This window comes from Bos taurus, chromosome 14 (genome assembly GCF_002263795.3).
Source record: "Bos taurus isolate L1 Dominette 01449 registration number 42190680 breed Hereford chromosome 14, ARS-UCD2.0, whole genome shotgun sequence".
In the NCBI taxonomy this organism is placed as follows: Eukaryota; Metazoa; Chordata; class Mammalia; order Artiodactyla; family Bovidae; genus Bos; species Bos taurus.
The window spans coordinates 62791532-62811548 of NC_037341.1; the positions used below are offsets into that span (position 1 = coordinate 62791532).

Genomic DNA, 20017 nt, shown 5'->3' on the forward strand with positions numbered 1-20017 from the left:
TTATGTCCCTGGATACGCTCCAGTGTCTCCTAGTTTATAGTCTATGAGAACTTGGATAGATGTATATCCTACTGTTGTATGAAAATTGTGTAAGCCTTAACTATGTTGACTTGGTTCATGGTGCTTTTCAGATCTACTATATCCTTCTACTTTTCTGTATATTCATTCTATTAATTTTTGAGAGTTTGATATTGAAACCCCAACTAAAATTCTAATTTACTACTTAAAAGTAATTGTAATATATAGTGGAACTATATGTAATTTTGTTCTGTATTTTCTGTAAATGCATTATCATACTTTCATAATTTAAAAAATAAAAAAAAAGAATTTTGAAAAAAAGAAAAAGAAAGTGAGAGAGGTAAGGCTTGTTCTTTCACTTGAACACTTAGAGACCATTGTTGGGGTTATTAATTGGCCTAATTTCAATATTGTATCTCCAGGCACAGGAGGGCCTGAGGAAAGGGAGAGATGGGGGAATGGCTTGTTGGTGGAGAAATCATAACACGTACATTTATCAATTAAGCTTGCCATGGTATACGGATGTGGTTTGTGATGTCCCAAAACAATTACAATAGCAACGTCAAAGATCACTGATCACAGACCATCATATCAAATACAACAATAATGAAGAAGTTTGAAATATGGAGAAATTACCAAAATGTGACACAGGCAGATGCTGCTGGAAAAATGGTGCCAACAGACTTGTTCCATGCGGGGTTGCCACAAACATCCAATTTTTAAAAAAGCATTATCTGTAAAGCACCATAAACTGAAGCCCAGTAAAAAAACACTTTGTATTACATTTTGAATGGACTTTCTTTCCAAAAAAAGATGACGAGGCAACACACAAGCTACATGTTTTGTACACTAGTTTGTAAATATCTATAGAATATAAACATCTACTTGATCAGCATGGAGATATAAATATGGCTTAGATGTTTCCCAAAACTGGCATAATGGAACAAAACTACAAGTGGCTAAAACAGGTTTCTAAAAAAAACAAAATGTATGTCAATCGCATCTGAGTTAAGAAGGTACTTCTTATTAATCTTAGTGATTTACACACAAAGGGATAACCCTAAAGTACACAACCAGCTCAAAGCATCAAAAAGAACAAAACCATGGAAAGAAGAAATGAGAATCTAATGAAATAAGGGTAAAGTTGATCTCATGTTAATGTCCTGTCTGGTGATAGAGTCAAACTTTCCAGGGTCTGTTCTCAGGTTGGGTGTGTCCTTGAAATGTTAAAGTGAAGCATATGGGAACGCACAGCCATGAAGATTCTCCAGGGCCTGTTAGGATAGCCTCCAAAGACGTAGACTGATAGTTTCTGGATTCTCATGGTTGGTAGCCTTGTGCAGATGTTCTGTTATAGTGACTCTCAAGTGCTGGGGTGCATCAGAATCACCGGGAAAACTTTGGTAAAATGGAGACGACTGAGCCAACTCCCAGAGATTTTCATTCAGTAGGTCTGGGATGTGGCAAAGAATCTGCCTTTTTAATAAGGTCCCAGGCAGGGCTGATGCTGCTGGTCTGGAGACCAGACTGGGTAGCATAGATCTATGGCAAATTGAAATGACTGAATCCTTTTTGTGCATTCAATTTATTTCACATATAGGCTTAGAAAGCACTCCATCTACAGTGATGTCCCACATCAATTATCCATGATGTCCATGAGACAGACTGTCTTCATCCTCAAGTCTCCCCTCTTAGGTAAATGCCAGCACCACGTACAGGAGGACCAGGCAGCTACCTACATGGTAAGACCTGGGGACCACCTGCTCCAAGACCTCTACTTATTCTCTGGCCTGGAATCCCATCCTAGGACTCTCTTTGGGAACAGACACTGTCATCTCCTGACATGAAAATGAAGTGCTCTAGGGACACTAATACCTGCCATAAAGTGAGCTCTTACCAAATGCCAAACCTTCTCCTGACACAGCCTCCTCTAAGCCTCACCATGGCTCCAGGAGGTAGGTATCAGCACCCCCTTCTAAAGAGAAGTTAAGCTGCTTGTGCAAAGCAACATGGCTGGTGACAAAACAACCTGTGATTTGAATCTAGGTCTGTTTAGTGCCAAAGGCCACAGTTTTAACCACTACCTGCATTTATCTTGTAAGTTTATCTTGCAAATTAAACAATAAATGGCCACCAGACATTAACATCTTACAGAGAAAAATCATAGCATAGCCTATGTGGAAACTAGCGGGTAGAGAAGTGCCGGAGGAATGGAAGTTTGATGAGGAGGAGAGTCTGGACATTTTTGGACCACTGCAAATGCCTGAGCAAACCAGGGCAAAGTTAGGGGTGTTGCAGTGAAGAGGAAGCAAAGAACACATCTCCATACCCTGCAGACACTGGGAGGATGGAAAGAAAGCTCACAAATTAGCCCTTCTAAGAAAGCAACGGAGGTGTGTGCTTAGTTGCTCAGCTGTGTCCGACTCTTTGTGACTGCAAGGAGTGTAGCTCGCCAGGCTCCTCTGTCCATGGAATTCTCCAGGCAAGAATACTGGAGTGGGTTGCCATGCCCTCCTCCAGGGGTTCTTCCCAACCCAGGGGTTGAACCCAGGTCTCCCACATTGCAGGTGGATTCTTTACCATCTGAGCCACCAGGGTGGAGATGACAAACTTCACACTGTTATCAGCAAAGGACCGCTAGACAAGCATGGATATGCAATACTTTCCATGTTTTGGGAAGTTATATTCTGTGCTGATATTATAGGATCCACTCTATTTTAATTGCTATGGAAAGCAGGCCAGTGAATTCATTTGTTATACCCTTTTTATTTTTTTGCATATGAATATTGGTCTGTTAAAAGGTCTTTATTTTTTCATTTAAAAAAATATTTATTTATTCATTTGACTGTTCTGGGTCTTTAGTCGTAGCAGCAGGATTCTTTAGCTGTGGCATGCAAACTCATAGTTGTGGAAAGTGGGCTCTAGTTCCCTGACCAGGCCCCCTGAACCTAGGCCCTCTGCTTTGGGAGCAAGGAGTCTTAACCACTGAACCACCAAGGAAGTCCCAAAAGGTCTTTAAATTCAGACTTCTGTTGTTTTCTTCAAACTGATTGTATGTGTAAGTGTGATTCTGGAATGCTGTCAAAGAAACTAGTAATTCCTTTACCTTAATTAAGTTCACATGCTTGGTAAATTATAACTACTCCTTATTATTTTTGTATATATTGTTGGAGATTAAAAGAAGTGGTATAATTAATGCAAAAAATTGCTTCTCTTTTGAAAGGTGTGGATTCTGCCTGGACTGGTGCAATACTGAAGCCAGAATGCTGAAAATGGCTCAAGGCGCTAGTACCAACTCAGTGTGCAGCATCACAGCCCAGGAAGATGCTTCTTTTGAAAAGCCAAGGACCTGTGGTAGTTTATGCATTTTATGCATTTGGGGTCAGGATGCTACAAAGAGTCCATTTATACGGTGGTGCTCAAAGCACAGAGAGAAAAACCACTGGCAGGGGAGATACCTAGACCTGAATTAAATTTATCCTCCTCTCACCAAAGCCTGAGACTGCCAGTGAATTACTGCACTTGTATTTCCTCAGCCATTAAAGAGAGACAATGTCTAAGAGAACAGACCCCACTGGTCCTGTAGTCGGTGACAGAAACAACGCTGGTCCCCACTTTCCCCCATCCCTTCTGTCCTCAAACATCTGTGTCCCTCTATCTGCAATGACAAATGGGATCAGTTCAAATTCCGGAAACAGTCAAGGGTCATTCTATAAGTATTCACTCTGACTTGAAATATGAAAAATAAATAAACCCTAGTTGAAGTAGGTTCTGAGATTTTTTTTTTTTCTGTTTTCAAAACTAAAGAATCAGCTTCTTAAAATCTGAATGACTCACAAGAACTCTGAGTTCATGATTTCCTTTATATATTTTTACCAAATCAGAGGTGACCTGGGTTTCCTTAAGGGTGTTGACACTTGAGCTGATTTTTAGAGGCACTAAATGTATTTCCATCACTGGGTCCTGAGCAAACAGTTAGGAACAACCACCAGTCTCTGAGAGCTGAGTGTGTACTAAATACACATACTTCATGAACACAACCTCAAATAATTCTGATCAGTAGCTTTTTAAAATTATTCCTACTAGGTATAGTGGGCAAACGCATCGAGTACCTCCCCTCCCTGGCAGTCACTTAGTTCTGAAAGGGACAAGCTGGGATTGAAACCTAAGAAGTTCTGTAATATATAAGCTTTACAATGAGCACCTTTCCATACATAATCCAGAACAAAAGGGGCTGACATTATGAAAACAAAATTTGTGACTCATAGAATTGTGACTGGTGTAGAGTGACTCTTTGGCACTATTAAAGCTGGAGTTATTAATATTGTTATGATATTTACTCTCCATATATCATTTAAGATAAACTCTTTCTTAGAGTTTTCCCATTAGGAGAAGCCTAATATTTTATTTGTTTGACTCACCCTTCTATTTCTAGAGAAAGAATTATACAGGCCTGTGAGATAGCTTTCAATTGCACTTAACATAAACTTAGAATAAGAAAAGCATTGACACTGTAACCCATTTCTGCATTCCAGATAGGCTAGTATTGAGTTGGCCAAAAAGTTAGTTCAGGTTTACATCAGCCAGAAAAACCTGAATGAACTTTTTGGCCATGCCAATGGTATGGAAAAACCCAAATGAACTTTTTGGCCAACCCCATACTTTTATTCTGTTTGATTTCATTGCTTAAGAATGCTGGTCCTGAAGACCTAAATAGCTGTTTCTCCAGAGAAGACATATAGATGGCCAACAGACACACGAAAAGATGCTCAGTATCACTAATTATTCAAGAAATGCAAATCAAAACTACAAGGAGGTATCACACCAGCCAGAATGGCCGCATGAGAAAGTCCACAAATAACAAATACTGGAGAGGATGTGCTGAAAGGTACCTGTGATCCACCAATCTCACTTCTGGGTGTATATCCAGGCAAAACTATAATTCAAAAAGATACATACACCCCTATGTTCAGTGTAGCACTATTTACAACAGCCAGAACGTGCAAACCACCTAAATATCCATCAGCAGATGAATGGGTAAAGAAAATGTGATGTTTATACATCAATGGAATATTAGTCATAAAAAAGAATGAAATAATGCCATTTACAGTTACATGTTATGGACCTAGAGATGATCATACTAATCAAGGTAAGTCAGAAAGAGAAAGACAAATACTATGTGATATCACTTATATGTATCTGAAATAAGACACAAATGAACTTATCTACAAAACAAAAATGGACTCACAGATACAGAGAACAAACTATAGAGAACAAACTTCCCAAGGCGGAGGGGGCTGGGGAGGGGAAGGGTTGGGAGTTTGGGATTAGCAGATGCAAACCAGTATATACAAAACAGATAAACAACAAGGTCCTACTGTATAGCACAGGGAACCATATTCAATATCCTGGGTAGCCATTCCCTTCTCCAGGGAATCTTCCCAACCCAGGGATCAAACCCAGGTCTCCTGCATTGCAGGTAGATTCTTTACCATCTGAGCCAACAGGGAAGCCCAGCATACCATAATGGGAAAACAGGGAAAAAGAATGCTGGTCTTGACCCATAAAACTTGACTTCAGATTGAAAGTAGGTCACATTCTGTTTGTAGGCACACATACACATATGTCCTAGAAAAGGGAATGACAACCCACTCCAGTATTCTTGCCTGAGAAATCCCATGTAGCCTGGCAGGTTACAATCCAAGGGTTTACAAAGAGTCAGACACAACTGAGTGAGTAATACTTTCACTTTTATATATATATATATATATATACACCCACACACACATACCACATGACTTCTAGCTCTGAATTTAAATCAACTGGGATGGGCTTAAAATTAAACTCTTCTCATTAGTCTGTTATTCAGTGAGATTTAAATTCAATCTAACTATTATGTCTTTTTAAACTATGTGTCTTTTAAATTTGTGAAAACACAAAAGTGCCTAACACATCCTGACATTTCACTGAATGAATGAAGACTGGGGTAGTGCTTTGGTAAATAATTTATTTGTGTATACTGTGGGAACTATTCATGTTTTATTTCAGTTTTCCATTCTTTATTTCGTTACTTAATATGCTAACACTCTTAGGGGAAGGCAGAGGACAAGATGTTATAGACATCTAGGATTAGAAGTTACTGCCCAGAGTGGTTATTCAGCCAAAATCATGTCAGACCTGCACACCGGGCTCCCTTCCTCTAGCACAAGTCCCCAAGCTTTCCCCACGTCAGTGGACATTTCCGGAAAGTGTGACACTTCCCAGTTAAACCAAGTCTAATTTATGAAAGACAATGGAACTCTTTCTCAAACGATGGTACTTTATTATTAGCAACAGTCTTCAGAATTGCTTTTCTGTCCTAAGACATTCCAGTCTCTCAAAGTCTCATTCTAGTATCTAGTAGCCCTCAATGTCAGAAATGATTTTCCAACACCTATAACTGCCCTTTTGAGTTGAATAGATTCAAAAAAAAGAAATGACTTTTTGGTAACTGGGGGTGCGGGACACAGACACACTACAAGAACTGTAAATCTTCACAGGGATTACCCTTTGATCAACCAGAAATTACAAACCCAATTCTTTCAGTAGCTCAAGATCCATTAAAAGCAACCTCCACTTTCAACCTTCCCATTAGCCCCTGGGCTGCCCAGTCACTCACCAAAGTGGTCTACAGATAAAGGAAGGTAAGTTTGTTATGTGGACGATGGGGGTGGAGGGTGTTTGTTATATGAGGGATTTTTGCATTAACTGCTATTAGAGTTACTCACGTTGCTATTCCTGTTTATTTATTTTTCAACAGTTTTTAGAGGATTTACATATTATTTCAAAATGGAAATTCCAATTCTCTTACATATATTGCCTCAAGAAGATAAATGTGTCCTTCAAAGGAGGGAGGCAGTTCCTGCTGTTACCATTCTCCTTGGAGATGCTGAATCACAGCATCTGAGGACTGCAGGTGTGCACCGAGAGGAAACCAACAGCCACCTTAGAAAAGTTGGCTCCTTGATCTGTGAAATGGAGATAACACAGTGCTGGCCTCACAGCATAAAAAACTTTCTGTTTTTTTCTGTTGTACAGAAAAAACTTTCTCTTGGCAAGTTTTAGATTTTGTAAACAGGGAAGAAAAACTTTACATTTGCCTAATTCCACACTTGTGGGTACTGCAAAGACAAGGAAGACATGCATTTGTTCCTGCTGAAAGGCAGGGTGAGAGAGAGGTTTCCAGTCCCTGCTGGAGTGCGGCTGAAAAGACCAGCTCTGTAGTTCTGTTCAGTAATTAGCTGAGTCTCGTGACACTATCAGACTGTCTTGCCAGGGTTTCTTTTTTTGTAATTCTTAAGTCAACCAAGTAACACTAAAAAATGTGAGACTATTAGGCTGAGGTTTCACTAAATGCATCTCTAAAGAAAGAAAATAATTAGGCCCCAAGCAAAAAACATGAAATCAGGGACTTCCCTGGTGGTCCAGTGGTTAAGAATCCGTCTTCCCGGGCAGGGGACATGGGTTTGATCCCTGGTCGGGGAACTAAGATTCCACATTCCAGGGGACAATTAAGCCTAGAGGTTGCAACCTGAGAAGTCTGCATGCTGCAACAAAGATCCTGGGTGCTGCAACTAAGACCCGACGTGGCCAAATAAATATTTTTTAAAGACATAAACTCAAATAGAGAGCATAGATTACATGTTTGAGATGAAGTCATGGTCAAATATAGCTAAAGATACAGGAAAGGTCCGACCAAGTAGGAGAAAGCAATGTGGCATCCAGTAAATGTGAAAAAGAAAATGGTGGAAGACAGGAAATTAAAGTATTTTACAGTATTAAATATGATAGGTCTGTTGAGTGGCTTTAGTTATATGTGTGTGTGTTCATTTTGAAAGCTCATCATATAAATCACGATCTCTTTATGAGAAAGTTTCAGCCTTTCACTGAAACAGGTTCTCAGAGCATCCATTCAGTGGATGCCCTTCAAGCACCCATTCCTACTTTAACCCTCTCTGTAACATTCCTTCTGGTTAACCACTCAGGGTTTTAAAATTGCCAGCAGTGGGGAAATACTTCTCCAGAAAAGGTTTCTTAAACAATAATGCCTACAACCAGGCAAACACACTTCCCAGGAGCAGTGAAAAAAAAATTAACCCAAATTAAAGACCAGATTAATTACAATTTTTAATTCCCATATTTTTTCTTGGTAAAGTTTGCTTTAAAGCAAATTTCTGTTTGTTTCAGGGAAATAACAATAATTTCCAGTTAAGTTAAAAGAAAAATTTATTAATGAAGCCCCCAAGTTAAAAAGGAAAAGTTCCCCCTTGGTTTATTAATGTAGGTATTATGTTTCTATGTCTTGGAGTTAACCATGCTTCATGAAAAAGTCTATAGAATAATGCAACAATTTTTAAAATATAAGAAATCAAAGTACCAAATGCACATTTAGCTGGCATCCAGAAAAATACCACCAAAACTGATTGTTTCATCATAGAAGAGGACAGAGCCCAACCCCACCCTGATTTCCCTGTTAACAAGGCACATATTCCCTTACCATGGTGTTACCTACATACACAGAACAATACACGGAAGTTTGCTCATCAGCTAGTCAGCACTAGTTGAGCATCTTTTCTGTGCCAGGCACCATACCAGGTGCTGCTCATACAAAAATTACAGAAGAAAATTTTCCCTCCCCTCGAGAAGCTTGGCATTTAGTGGAATGGACAGAATGTAAACTGATCAACCAAGTGAAAGACAGCAATGTTACGGTCTAAGTACAAACTAAAACCTGTGGAGGAAGCAACTGATGTCTGGAAGATCAGGAAGATCTCACCTAAGTGGGGCGTGGAACAAGGTCTTAGGAGGGAGATGACTGCCAGGTAAAGGAGGGAGGAAGGGCCATTCTAGGCAAGGAGAGCCCGAGAGGAGAAATGAAGGGGAGGTTGGAAGTAACCTAGGGGTGAAACAGATCTACAGATATGGCATTAAGAAATTTGAATATTAAAAAAGATACACACACCCCAAAGCTCATTGCAGCACTATTTACAATAGCCAGGGCATGGAAGCAACTTAAATGTCCATCAATGGAGCAGTAGATAAAGAAGATGTGGCATATATATATATACACATATATGTATACATATACACATATGTATACACACACACATATCTATACAATGGAAAATTATGAGCCGTTAAAAGGGATGAAACTGTGCCATTTGTAGAGGTATGGATGGACTTAGAGACTGTCACAGAGTTAAGTCAGAAAGAGAAAAATAAATATATGACACACATTTTGGGCTTCCCTCATGGCTGATCTGGTAAAGAATCTGCCTGCAATGTTGGAAACCTGGGTTCAATCACTGGGTTGGGAAGATCCCCTGGAGGAGGGAAAGACTACCCACTCCAGTATTCTGGCCTGGAGAAATCCAAAAAGTGTATAGCCCATGGGGTTGCAAAGAGTCGGACACGACTGAGCGACTTTCACTTTCATATGTGGAACCTAGAAAAATGGTATAGAGGACCTTATTTGCAAAGCAGGACTAGAGATGCAGATGCAGAGAACAAACATAAGGGTCCCAAGGATGGAGGAGAGGCAGTGGGTGGAGCGATGGGGACTCACACACTACGTGTTTAACACAGGTAACTGACAAGGATGCACGGCACAGGGAGTTCTGCTAGGCGCTCTCTGGTGACCCAAATGTGAAGGACATCCGGAAAAGAGGGAGGTATGTGTACATATGGCCGACTCACTCTGCGGTGCAGCAGAAACTAACACAGTATTGTAAAGCAACAATACTCCAGTTAAAAAAAAAAAAAAGAAATCTTAATAAAAGGCAGATTATGCTGGATTCAGACGTGAGTAAGATGTGAGGAGGGAAATGATGCCTCTTTTAAGAAACATGGATTGTAAGGAAAGACGAAGACCCAGCAATAGTTTGGAAGGAAATCTGCCTGGATGTGTGGACAGTTGGTGAACTCTGGCCCTGTCTCGGGGGAAGGCTGGAGGAACTCTCCATCACCCTAGGCACACATGCCAAGGAGGAAATGATTCTCCCCAGAGGTGCTGTCCCCAATAGAATCAGCTCCTAACACTCATACGGAGACATGCATGCGATAAAGAAAAACTCACGGTGGTTCAATTTTTATTGAAAATGAGTATGTTCTGCTTGAACTAAGATTAAAGTTTAAAGAATATTTGCAGTGTATCATCTTTTAAATACAGCATTAACAGGCTACGATTTTTATCACGGCCATGTTTTCTAACCAAAGTTGATGATGAAAACAGTTGTCCAGTAGCTGTGGCTACAGTGCTTCTCTGTAAATCAGAGGGTGCCTCGCACTGCCTGTGACTGTTTCAACAACCGGAGCTGATGATCAAACAGCAGGTGGGGCAGAGCCGGGGCCACACCCCAACCTCTCCTCCCTGCCCCCACCCGTGCAGGAAGCAGGGGCCAAGGCTGCTCCACTATCTCAGCTCTGACTCACTCACTGCCCTGACTCTCACCAACCAGCCCTGGGTTGGGTTATTATTTATTTATTTTTTAAGTTGAGGGCTCTCAAGGGGTTTGGTTTGGTTTTGAATCAAATTTACTTTTCATATCTATTCAGAAGTGTGGAAAGAGTCTAGGAAATATAAAAAATCAAAATTCCATTTCCTTGAGTTATTTTTAAAGGAGGGAAGTCCCACACTTTCCCAGCTGCAGGGAGAGAGCAGGTTTGCTCAGTGCTGGGGGAGGAGGGCTCACCGCAGAACAAAACTCAGTGGCAGAGTGGGCAACCCTGGGGAAGAGAGAGGCAAGCTGCAGGGCACCCTATGGTGATCTGGGGTTCCCCCAGCCATCCCCACAAGGGAAGGGGCCAGGACAGGGCCAGAGTTCACCAAATGACCACACATTCAGGCCCTGGTCTTGGCAGATTTCCTTCCAAACCATTGCTAGGTCTTCCTCTTTCCTTCCATCCATGTTTCTTGAAAGAGGAGTCACTTCCTACTCCACATCTTACTCATGCCTGAGTCTAGGCCCATTTGGGCCACAGATTCATGCTGACTACTTGGCTACCTGACCTCTTGAAAACCAGCAGATGCCTCTCCCAGCCCACCAATCTCTACACCACCACGCCCCACTTCTCTGCACAGCTTTGAGTAGCCCAAGCCAGCATTTGACTATAAAAACTGCAAGAAAGCACACTTGTAAGGCACATCCACAGCCAGGCTCCTCTAGAAAGCTCAAAGGAAAACCAAAGGTGTAACTTAGTTTTATTCACAATTCCTATTTGAAAGTGGAGTACGACTCCACACAGAAGAGAGCTCCCAGCCCCAGACAGATGAGCCAAGCTGCGAAAGTCACAGTGGTCAACGAAATGCTGTATTCGAGAATCTCCCGAAAGGCTTCTCTTTGACCGTCACAGAAAACTATCTCGAACTAAACTTGAAAAAATGTTTTGATTTCATCAGACCTTAAGGAATCATGAAAACTTTATTTTAATATAAGATTGCTATCAACAGGACAATTTTAAAATAAAGAAATACATTTGTATTAGGGCACAGATGAAAATCCTATAATCACATGCTAATAACCAAAGAGACTATAACTGCCTGTCAATGGAAAACAATGGGATTAATATTAACAATATAATACATACTAATACAAGGAAAGATTACTTTCTGGGAACCAAAATCAAAGACAGATTGAATAAAGAGCAAATGGTTGGTTTCACAATTAACTGCAAAATGATGTCAATACTGATTACATTGGATGTGACTATCAAGTAATTTTGCTCATTCGGACGTGCTTGGGGAATTAGTCTAATTACATCACCATCCATACCACCCTTTTGGAAAGTGCAAAAACTGTGATGCTCATTGTTTTGAAAAAGCTGCATTGTCAAGCAAGCAAATAATTCTTAATTCTGTTCAGTAGAGAGAAGCTATATTTGAATGAGTCTCAATGTATCTGCTGTAGCTTCTGATTTTTCATTCTATAAATCAATGTTAGTTGTTGAATATCTTATAATTTTCCTTCCTTGCTTGAAAGGAAACAGAAAAACATTCTTTCCCAAGAAAGTGGTTCTGTAATTATTCACACTTTGAGTAGACTTGCTGCGCATTCTGGTTCATTTTATGATTGGTAGTTCCTTTCAAATATTTTTAAAATGGCTTACATGGGGCAAAACTGGATCTCTCCACTGTGCAAATGAGTCCCAGGGAACTCCCGGCCTGTTTAATGTGTAGATGGTGCCTAAAAGTCACTGTGCCCCCGGCTGGACTCAGCATCAGTCAGCCCACACTCCCCTGGCACCTGGGGCACCATGCTTGCTGCTACTCCCAACCCCTACCTCATTGGCAAAGCTGCACTTTCTTTCTGTGATCTTTTTCTTCTCCTTTATCCCTACAGCCAGTCAGTTCTGAAAGTCTACCAGTTCTAGAATTCATCTCTCATTCCTGAGTTAATTTTTGCATCTCTCCTTTACAGCTTACTCCTCTGGGTCTCTCCCCAGCTATAACCAGTCTCTCCCTCACTTCATCCCACCCGGACCCTGGCTCAGTCCTGCTAAAAATCATCAGCAGTTGAGCAAAGTCTCCCAAATAAAACCCTGCAACTCAATAAAGAGAAATGTCACCTCATTAGAGTATTCCATTTGCCTGTATTTCTGCCCAGTCTCCCCCTTGTCAGAGTTCTGGGAGGACCAATGGGCGAATGGAACACTCCCCTGGATGAGGGACATCTCTTATGGGCCCTCACTTATATATTCCTGCATCTCTAAAGCCCACTGTGTTCAACAAGAGAAAAACACGGATTAATGAAAAACAAAATATGCATGTTACACCTCAATATAAAAAAAGTATAAGCACACACATTTCGAAAATCTCCCCGACAAAACTGCAAAGCAAGGTTCTGTGGAGCCACACAAGTGCACCGCGGCAGAAGACGAGAAGCTCTGAGCGCAGTTCCCCTCGGTATCTGGTGTGGTGACGCGCCTCTGCAAAGACCCACCCAACGGTCTGAGAGAGCATTTCCCCGGTGTTCCGCCTGCAGCTCTGAGTTGACCACCAGGATACGTGTGGTCGGAGTCAACAGCCCTCTCATACCAGGAACTTTCTGGGCTTTGGACCCCAAAACACCCTCCTGGGCTCATTCAGCCTCCATGGGAGACCCAGAGCTTCAGTCTGTACCTCACTGAAACAGCTTTACATGGGTCTCCTCTTACAGCTTGAGACCAGCAAATCCCATCTATACTTCCTACCCCTGTCACTCTAAGAAAGTGTTAGCCACTCAGTCATGTCCGACTCAGTGACCCCATGGACTGCAGCCCACCAGGCTCCCCTGTCCATGGGATTCTCCCGCCGAGAATACTGGAGTAGGTAACCATCCCCTTCTCCACGGGATCTTCCCAACCCAGGCATCGAACCCAGGTCTCCTGCATTGCAGGCAGATTCTTCACTGTCTGAGCCACCAGGTTACTCTAAAATTCCCCTTAAAAAAGCAAGCCTCTCCACAATTCCCACAGCCTTCCAGCTCATTTTTCAGCCCAGTTTATTCCCAGTTTACTTGTCTCCCCACCCACTGTGTAAGTTGAATCAATGATACACCCACCAGCATGCACGAGAGTTTTACCCCTCCCATTTTTGCCAACAGTTTTATCAGATTTTATAAAATCACGTGCCAATCTCACTTTGGTTTTACTGTCTTGATTCCTATACCTCTGCATGGGCTGTTTCCTTGGCTCACAGCACCCTCCCCCACCTTTTTGACCTCACATGTTCTGGTTATCTTTTCAGAGGGGACTTAGAAACATCTACGGCAAGTGTTCCTCCCATCTGCCTCTCACCATGTGATAACCTCAGCCAGTCATCTTCTTGCCTCCAGTCTGGAGCAACTTGAAGATGGGGCTCTGCCTTATTTATTTATCTCTGAATCACCAGTTCCTAACGAAGGGTCGGTTTCCTGAGTGAAGGTGAAATTACTCTGCCTTTCTGCAAGCTGGTGGTAACTAAGATGGGATCAACACTGACTCCATGTCCGTTGAGAAAGCGGGTTTCACACTCAGAGATGAGCAAAGGACAGATACCATCAAAGTGGTGATTCCATACAGTAGGTACAATTAGTGCAGGAACACTCTTTAGGCTGCAGAATGTGAACATATTGATGACCTGGAGTAACTGTTGCTATCCGACGAGTTCACAATAAAGAACTTGTGAAACTTGGAGAACTCTACTTATGTGCTTTGCTGAGCAGCAGAGTGCACTTGGGCTGGGGTTTGTTTGTTCTACTTATATCCAGCAAGAGCTAATTGCTAATGTTTCCTTCCCCACCAACATAGTTTATGGCCTAATGTACAAGAACCACACATCTGAACTGGCTTTTAGAAATGCCAGAACTAGCAGCAGCCGAGTCCTGCCACCCAGAGTGCAAAGCGTTCTCAGCGTCTGGAAAGGAAGGTGCAGTGGAGAGAGGCAGGGCCTCAGCGCAAGGTCAATTCATGACAGCTCGCAGTTACTCTGCATGTGATTAGGGGCTGGGTGGGGGGTGGGGGGCGGCAGAGTGATCTAGAGGTCAGGATACAAAGATGAGAGACAGTGGAGTGAAGACACACAATAATTAAAAAAAACAAGGGGTGCACACTCTAGCAATCCTGAATTTCCATCTTCACCACTTACCAGGTGTTTGATCCTGGGTAAAATTCTTCACACCTCACCCTCTCAGCTTTTCAGCAATAAAATAAGCTGTTTTCAGGATGAAGGACAAAATGCTTAAGTCTGATGTATAGAAAGAGCGTGGCACACAAAAGGCAACAGACACCCCGGAGCTGTTACGAAGACACAGTTCGCGCCTTTGAAAGCCAGCTTCCTATCACTGCAGCAAGAGTTTCATCCTTACATGCGTTCATTCGTTCGTTCATACATTCATTCATTCCTTCAGGAAATATTTATCAAATGCTCACGGTGACTCAGGCTCTGTGAGAGGCATTAGGCCTGGAGCAGAAAAGAAAACAGACTAGTGTCTGCTCTTATGGGGCTTAGTGTAGCATGAGGGGGGACACAGGAAGAAATAGAAACATGTATTCATAACATGTTTGGTGGCGACACGGCTCTGCAGTGGAGTAGAGTTAAGGCAGCTTGAGAGCGACGAGGGCGTGATGTTTGGGTGAGGTGAGAGGGAAGGTCTCTCTGATACGGTGACGACAAGCAAAGGCCTCCAAGAAGTGAGGGAACAAGTCAGGCAACATGTGAGTATCCGCCCAGGGAGGGATGTGACTGGTGTGAGGCAGGAAGGGACTCACCAGGAACTCTGCTCAGCACTCAGGAAGCTGGCAGCTGAGGTGCCCCCTGCTCTGAGGAGCAGCTCTCTTCCTTGGCCCTCCACTTTCCGTGGATGGCCTTTCCACAGATGGGGACTCCAACAGGGACGCTGAGGGTCCTCTCCCATCAGGCAGCCGGCACACACAGGTTACTCAGAGGGCAGGAGTGGGCGATGAGGCGGGGCCACAAAGAACAACCAACAGTCTAATCCAGAGGAGACAATTTATGTAGGGAAAGATGGAGAATGTGCTCCAGGCATGATTATATCAGGGCCCAGAGGTGACAGGATGACCCTCGAGCATGAGTGGTGAGTTCCCCGGAGAAGGAAATGGCAAGCCACTCCAGTATGCTTGCCTGGGAAATCCCATGGACAGATGAGCCTAGTGGCCTACAGTCCATGGCGTCGCCAAGAGTCGACTGAGCACATGAGTTCTGAGGGGATGTTGAAGAAAGACACAGAGAGGTGAGAGCTCCACTGGGTGCTGCTTGGAAGGGAAGCAGGGAGACTGAGGGATGGCAGGAGGGCTGGCTATCCTGGGCACCCCTGGAAAGGTGAAAGGACCTGTGTATCCAAACACAGAGTGGTATTGCACATAACTTGAGGAGTGTAGGTTCCCCGAAGCCCACCCACAGACCCAAGGACCCAGGTTACGAATGCTCGTTTTAGCAAAAAAGGGCCTCATCTCAGTCTCTAATGCCAGCTTCAAAGTCACTACCTACAGGCTTCAGTTGGACTTGCTGACCACAGTGGCTGGGAGAGGCTTGGGGAACTGCAACTTGGGAGACCCAGCTTTAATCTCCAGTTCATAAAGGTAAAGAAAAATAACACATTACACACTTCTGGATTTTTCCTTTTCTCTTGCAGGCCAGCCACTAGAAGGTTCTCCACCCAAACTGACAAAGGTATAGCATAAACTCACTCCTGGGCCTCCTCCCCCTCAGCAGGCACTGGTAGCCCCCTGGCTGAGCGCAGGTGCAGCCTCACAGACATTCTCAACACAGCCCTGCAGAGTTACCACGGGGAGGGCACGCAGCACACGCATGCAGTCGCCACAGCAACCTCACCCCCCACCCTTTCTACTGGAAATGGTGTTAACCGCCCACTGACAGAGGAACAAGTTGCTTGATTTTTTAAAATTTGGTACAAGAATGAATGAGAGGAATTTCTTCCATCTTTCCTCATCCTGTCAGGTTGAGGTGAGGGGTAGAGACTGTGGTCAGAAAATTGATTTTTCATTTGAACCTAAGAGGCTGATTCAATGCCTCAATCTCAGAGTCAGCAAACAGCCCAGGTAGCCATGAAGTTACTGAGTCAAAGTCACAAATCTCAGTGATAAATGTGTGTGTGTTTGTGTGCACACACACATGTGCAAAGGGTTACATGAGGGAGAAAAAGCAGCCAGGAGGTGATAAAGAAGAGAGATAAGATCTGAAATCCTATGAGACCTGAGAGATCATTCTGGGCTAAGAAAAGTAAACCGTGTAACAACATCAAAGTTGAACCCACAGGTATGCCAGTAAAACGTGTTTATTATTTGCCTTATTTGGACCTAGGCCACATTTCTACTTAATTGCTCCTTTCTTGGGCAGTAATTATAAGGCTAACTTTTCAAATAAAATAAAATTGTTCCTCTGCTCTGGGCAGACTGCCTCCAAAGCAGGTTACAGCAAGTATTCCCAAACCCTTCTTCCCAGTTGGTCCATCTTGGGGGTTCAGGGTGTGACTTGGGTGAGGAAGATCGCTTTTATCCCAGCACTTGCACTAAGTCTTGCACTAATTATCAGAGGAAAGGAAAGGTGGGTCAGTAAGCCTTGGTTTCCTTGTTTATTAAATAAATTCGTTTGACTAGTTGAAAGGAGATGTGTGTGAGTGTGTGCATCTGTGGTAGAGATAAGGAGTGGTGTAGCCATTTTGCAAGAAAAACCAGCAAATTAGTTTCCATATGTTCTACAGCGAGTCTCCAACCCTACCTTAGTTCCTCTACTATTGGTCAAAGGGTCCCAGCAAGTGTGAGATAAAAGGTTTGAAAAAGTCCTTTGTTATAATGTGAAAGAAATCAAAGTAAACATCCTTCTAGTGCTTCATTATCAACTCTGGTGTCCAACACAGCGGAAACCTTCCTCACTGGACTTGGCCTGTCCTCACTGGGACTGTGCCTCGAGGTCTGGGAAACGTGAAAATAAAGCCTATAAATGGGAAATAATTTCTTATGGAAGCAGAATGTACATGAACTGTTAAAATTATTTAGAAACACATATAATTACTGTGGTCTTAAGTTATTTCTAGACACTTTAAGATCAATCCCTGGCACCCCCTGCTTTGCTCTGTGTCTAGAGGTTGATTCCTGCAAAGTGCATGTGACTGGGAGGTGCCCTCCTCTTCAGGCTAACGGGGTCAATGGAAAGTGCTAGGGGAGGCTGGGGGGCAGGGCGTACCCTCTCCCCCTCGCTCTACACTGAGGGGTGTTTCTGGCAGATTCTCTGCGGTTCTCGCTATTCTAAAATAGCTGCTCCCTCTGGGGTCCGCGTCCTCGCTGCTCTAAGACAGCTGCTCCCTCCACGGTCCCAGCTGTGGCTCCAGCCGATCCTGTCCCTGCCTGGGGGCTCTCACAACTCCCACCCCCTCTCCTTTGATCCTTTGGCCCTCCAGCAAATAGCAGCAAGTTCCTGCTGTGGCTCCTCTCTCATGGCCTCGTGGGGCCTTCCACCCTCCCAATCTTGGCAATGAATTCTCTCCATGGAACCACTTGGTATGGGCTCTGTTCTCTTGACTGGACTCTTGAGTCCCACCCGGGGGCTCCGAATCTCTGAAGAACAAGCATGATGTTTAGGAATATACAGACTCCCGGAAATGCACTGGGCAGATTATTCCTTCTCTACTGCCAAGAACGCTCTCTCAAACTCTGCATTAGTCTGATCACCTAGTACTCTTTGCACTAGACGTGTGTTTGGATAGAAGGAACACAAGATAGAAAATTAGAGAACTAGAATGCTCTATCTAGTCCCGTGACCTTCACGAGTACCTTAGATCCAAATGAGCCCACGTTACTTGTGTTACAGGAAGGAATAAGAGTTCCTCTGGCCTGCCTGCCAGTTATTAGGCTCAAACACAAGAGGGCATGGAAATATGTTTCAGAAACTGGCCTGGCCATGGTAAATCTAAATCTATTATTATATGAGACACAGTTGACTTCTATGGGACACAAAGTGTTTTGCTCTAAGCTTAGCCCAATCTTGACTTCTCAGTCCAATTTGTACTAAATGTACTGAAATATTGGAAACGTTCCAAACTAGTGCCAGGCACAAAACAGGAGTGATGTAGGTCTCAGCTGTGATTTCTGGGCTCTTCTTTCTATCAAGGCAACATGGAGGTTTACCAAAGACCATGCAAGAATGTCAAGGTCAAGGTCAACTTACCAATGTCAAGGACCCTCTGCTTTGCAGTGTGCTGCCGAGAGTGCCAGTACTTCCAGTATTTCAGCTGCTCATCCCGGTTTTTGTCCTCACTGAAGACCACCATCACCACGCTCTGCAGGGCAGGGAGAACCACACAGCTTATTTTCCATTCAGCCCCTCCTGCTCCACAGTGTCCAGTTCTGGGAATCCTACCAGAGGTGTGTTGCCTTAATTTCTGTAAATTTGCTTTTCTTGCTTTAGATAAGCTCAGTTGTAGGGTTTATCTTGTTTCAAAATAGGCCTACTTTTTAGAAAATAAGTGGGAAGTGAAAACAGCACAGAGTAAAAAAAAAAAAAAAAAAAATGCTACCTCATCTTTACCATGACTAACACACAATTGGATTAACCAATTTACCAGCAAATGTATTATTTTGTGAGGTGAGTGGGAATACCAAAAAAGATTTTTTTCTTACGTTGAATACAAGGCCATTTTTGAAATGGCATATCCTTAAACATAGAATTTGGTGCTTTTGTAAAAGAGCAAATATGTGTTTCTGGCCTAATTAAGTGCCTCTGACTGGATCAGTGATGGTACTGAGAGAAATACTAAAAGATGAGCTCACACTGATGAACAATGATATAAAATACAGATATATCACAGACCAAAAGATACAAAGTCAACCATATGATTTCCTTAAATATGTGGATATACTTTTAAATGAGCCCATGAAACTAATTATATCTGTAGAAATAAGAATCCCAAATGACTTCCACTTCTAAGTTCCAAGCTGTCTTGCTAAACTAAATATATGTTAATTCATTGTCATTTACGAGATGGAGAAGGTACCCAAAATCACCAAACAAACCAAAAAAAAAAAAAACAAAACCAACTTACAACCCTTTAATTACTGCATGAGGAATACTATATCCAGGAATATACTCCCCATCTCATTCCATATCCAAAATACCTCTTAGACATTTTTCTGCTATTTCAAGAGAATAGTTCATCAACTCTCATTCCTTAATGCCTTGACCCCTGTAGCATTTGACACATATCTACCTAATTACCTACAGTTACTCAGTCCATGGCAGTGGCTTATGTTAATAAGGGCGGGGATATAGTGTCACTCACCACCGTGTCCCTGCTGCTGCTGCTAAGTCACTTCAGTCGTATCCGACTCTGTGCGACCCCATAGACGAAAGCCCACCAGGCTCCCCTGTCCGTGGGATTCTCCAGGCAAGAACACTGGAGTGGGTTGCCATTTCCTTCTCCAATGCATGAAAGTGAAAAGTGAAAGGGAAATCTCTCAGTCGTGTCCG

General features: G+C 42.9%; 1 protein-coding gene across 5 annotated transcripts in view; it reads right to left on the minus strand.

The window, feature by feature from the left end:
• The window catches only part of GRHL2 (grainyhead like transcription factor 2), a 170572-nt gene that overhangs the window by 72868 nt on the left and 77687 nt on the right, over positions 1–20017 (minus strand). For all 5 annotated transcript variants that reach the window (XR_009490532.1, XR_009490531.1, XR_009490530.1 and 2 more), the window contains exon 7: positions 18719–18830. Coding sequence is in view for 2 of the 5 variants with exons in the window: in XM_025001874.2 (XP_024857642.1) it covers positions 18719–18830 (112 nt within the window). In the remaining 3 variants the exon portion in view is untranslated. The remainder of the gene's footprint in view (positions 1–18718; positions 18831–20017) is intronic.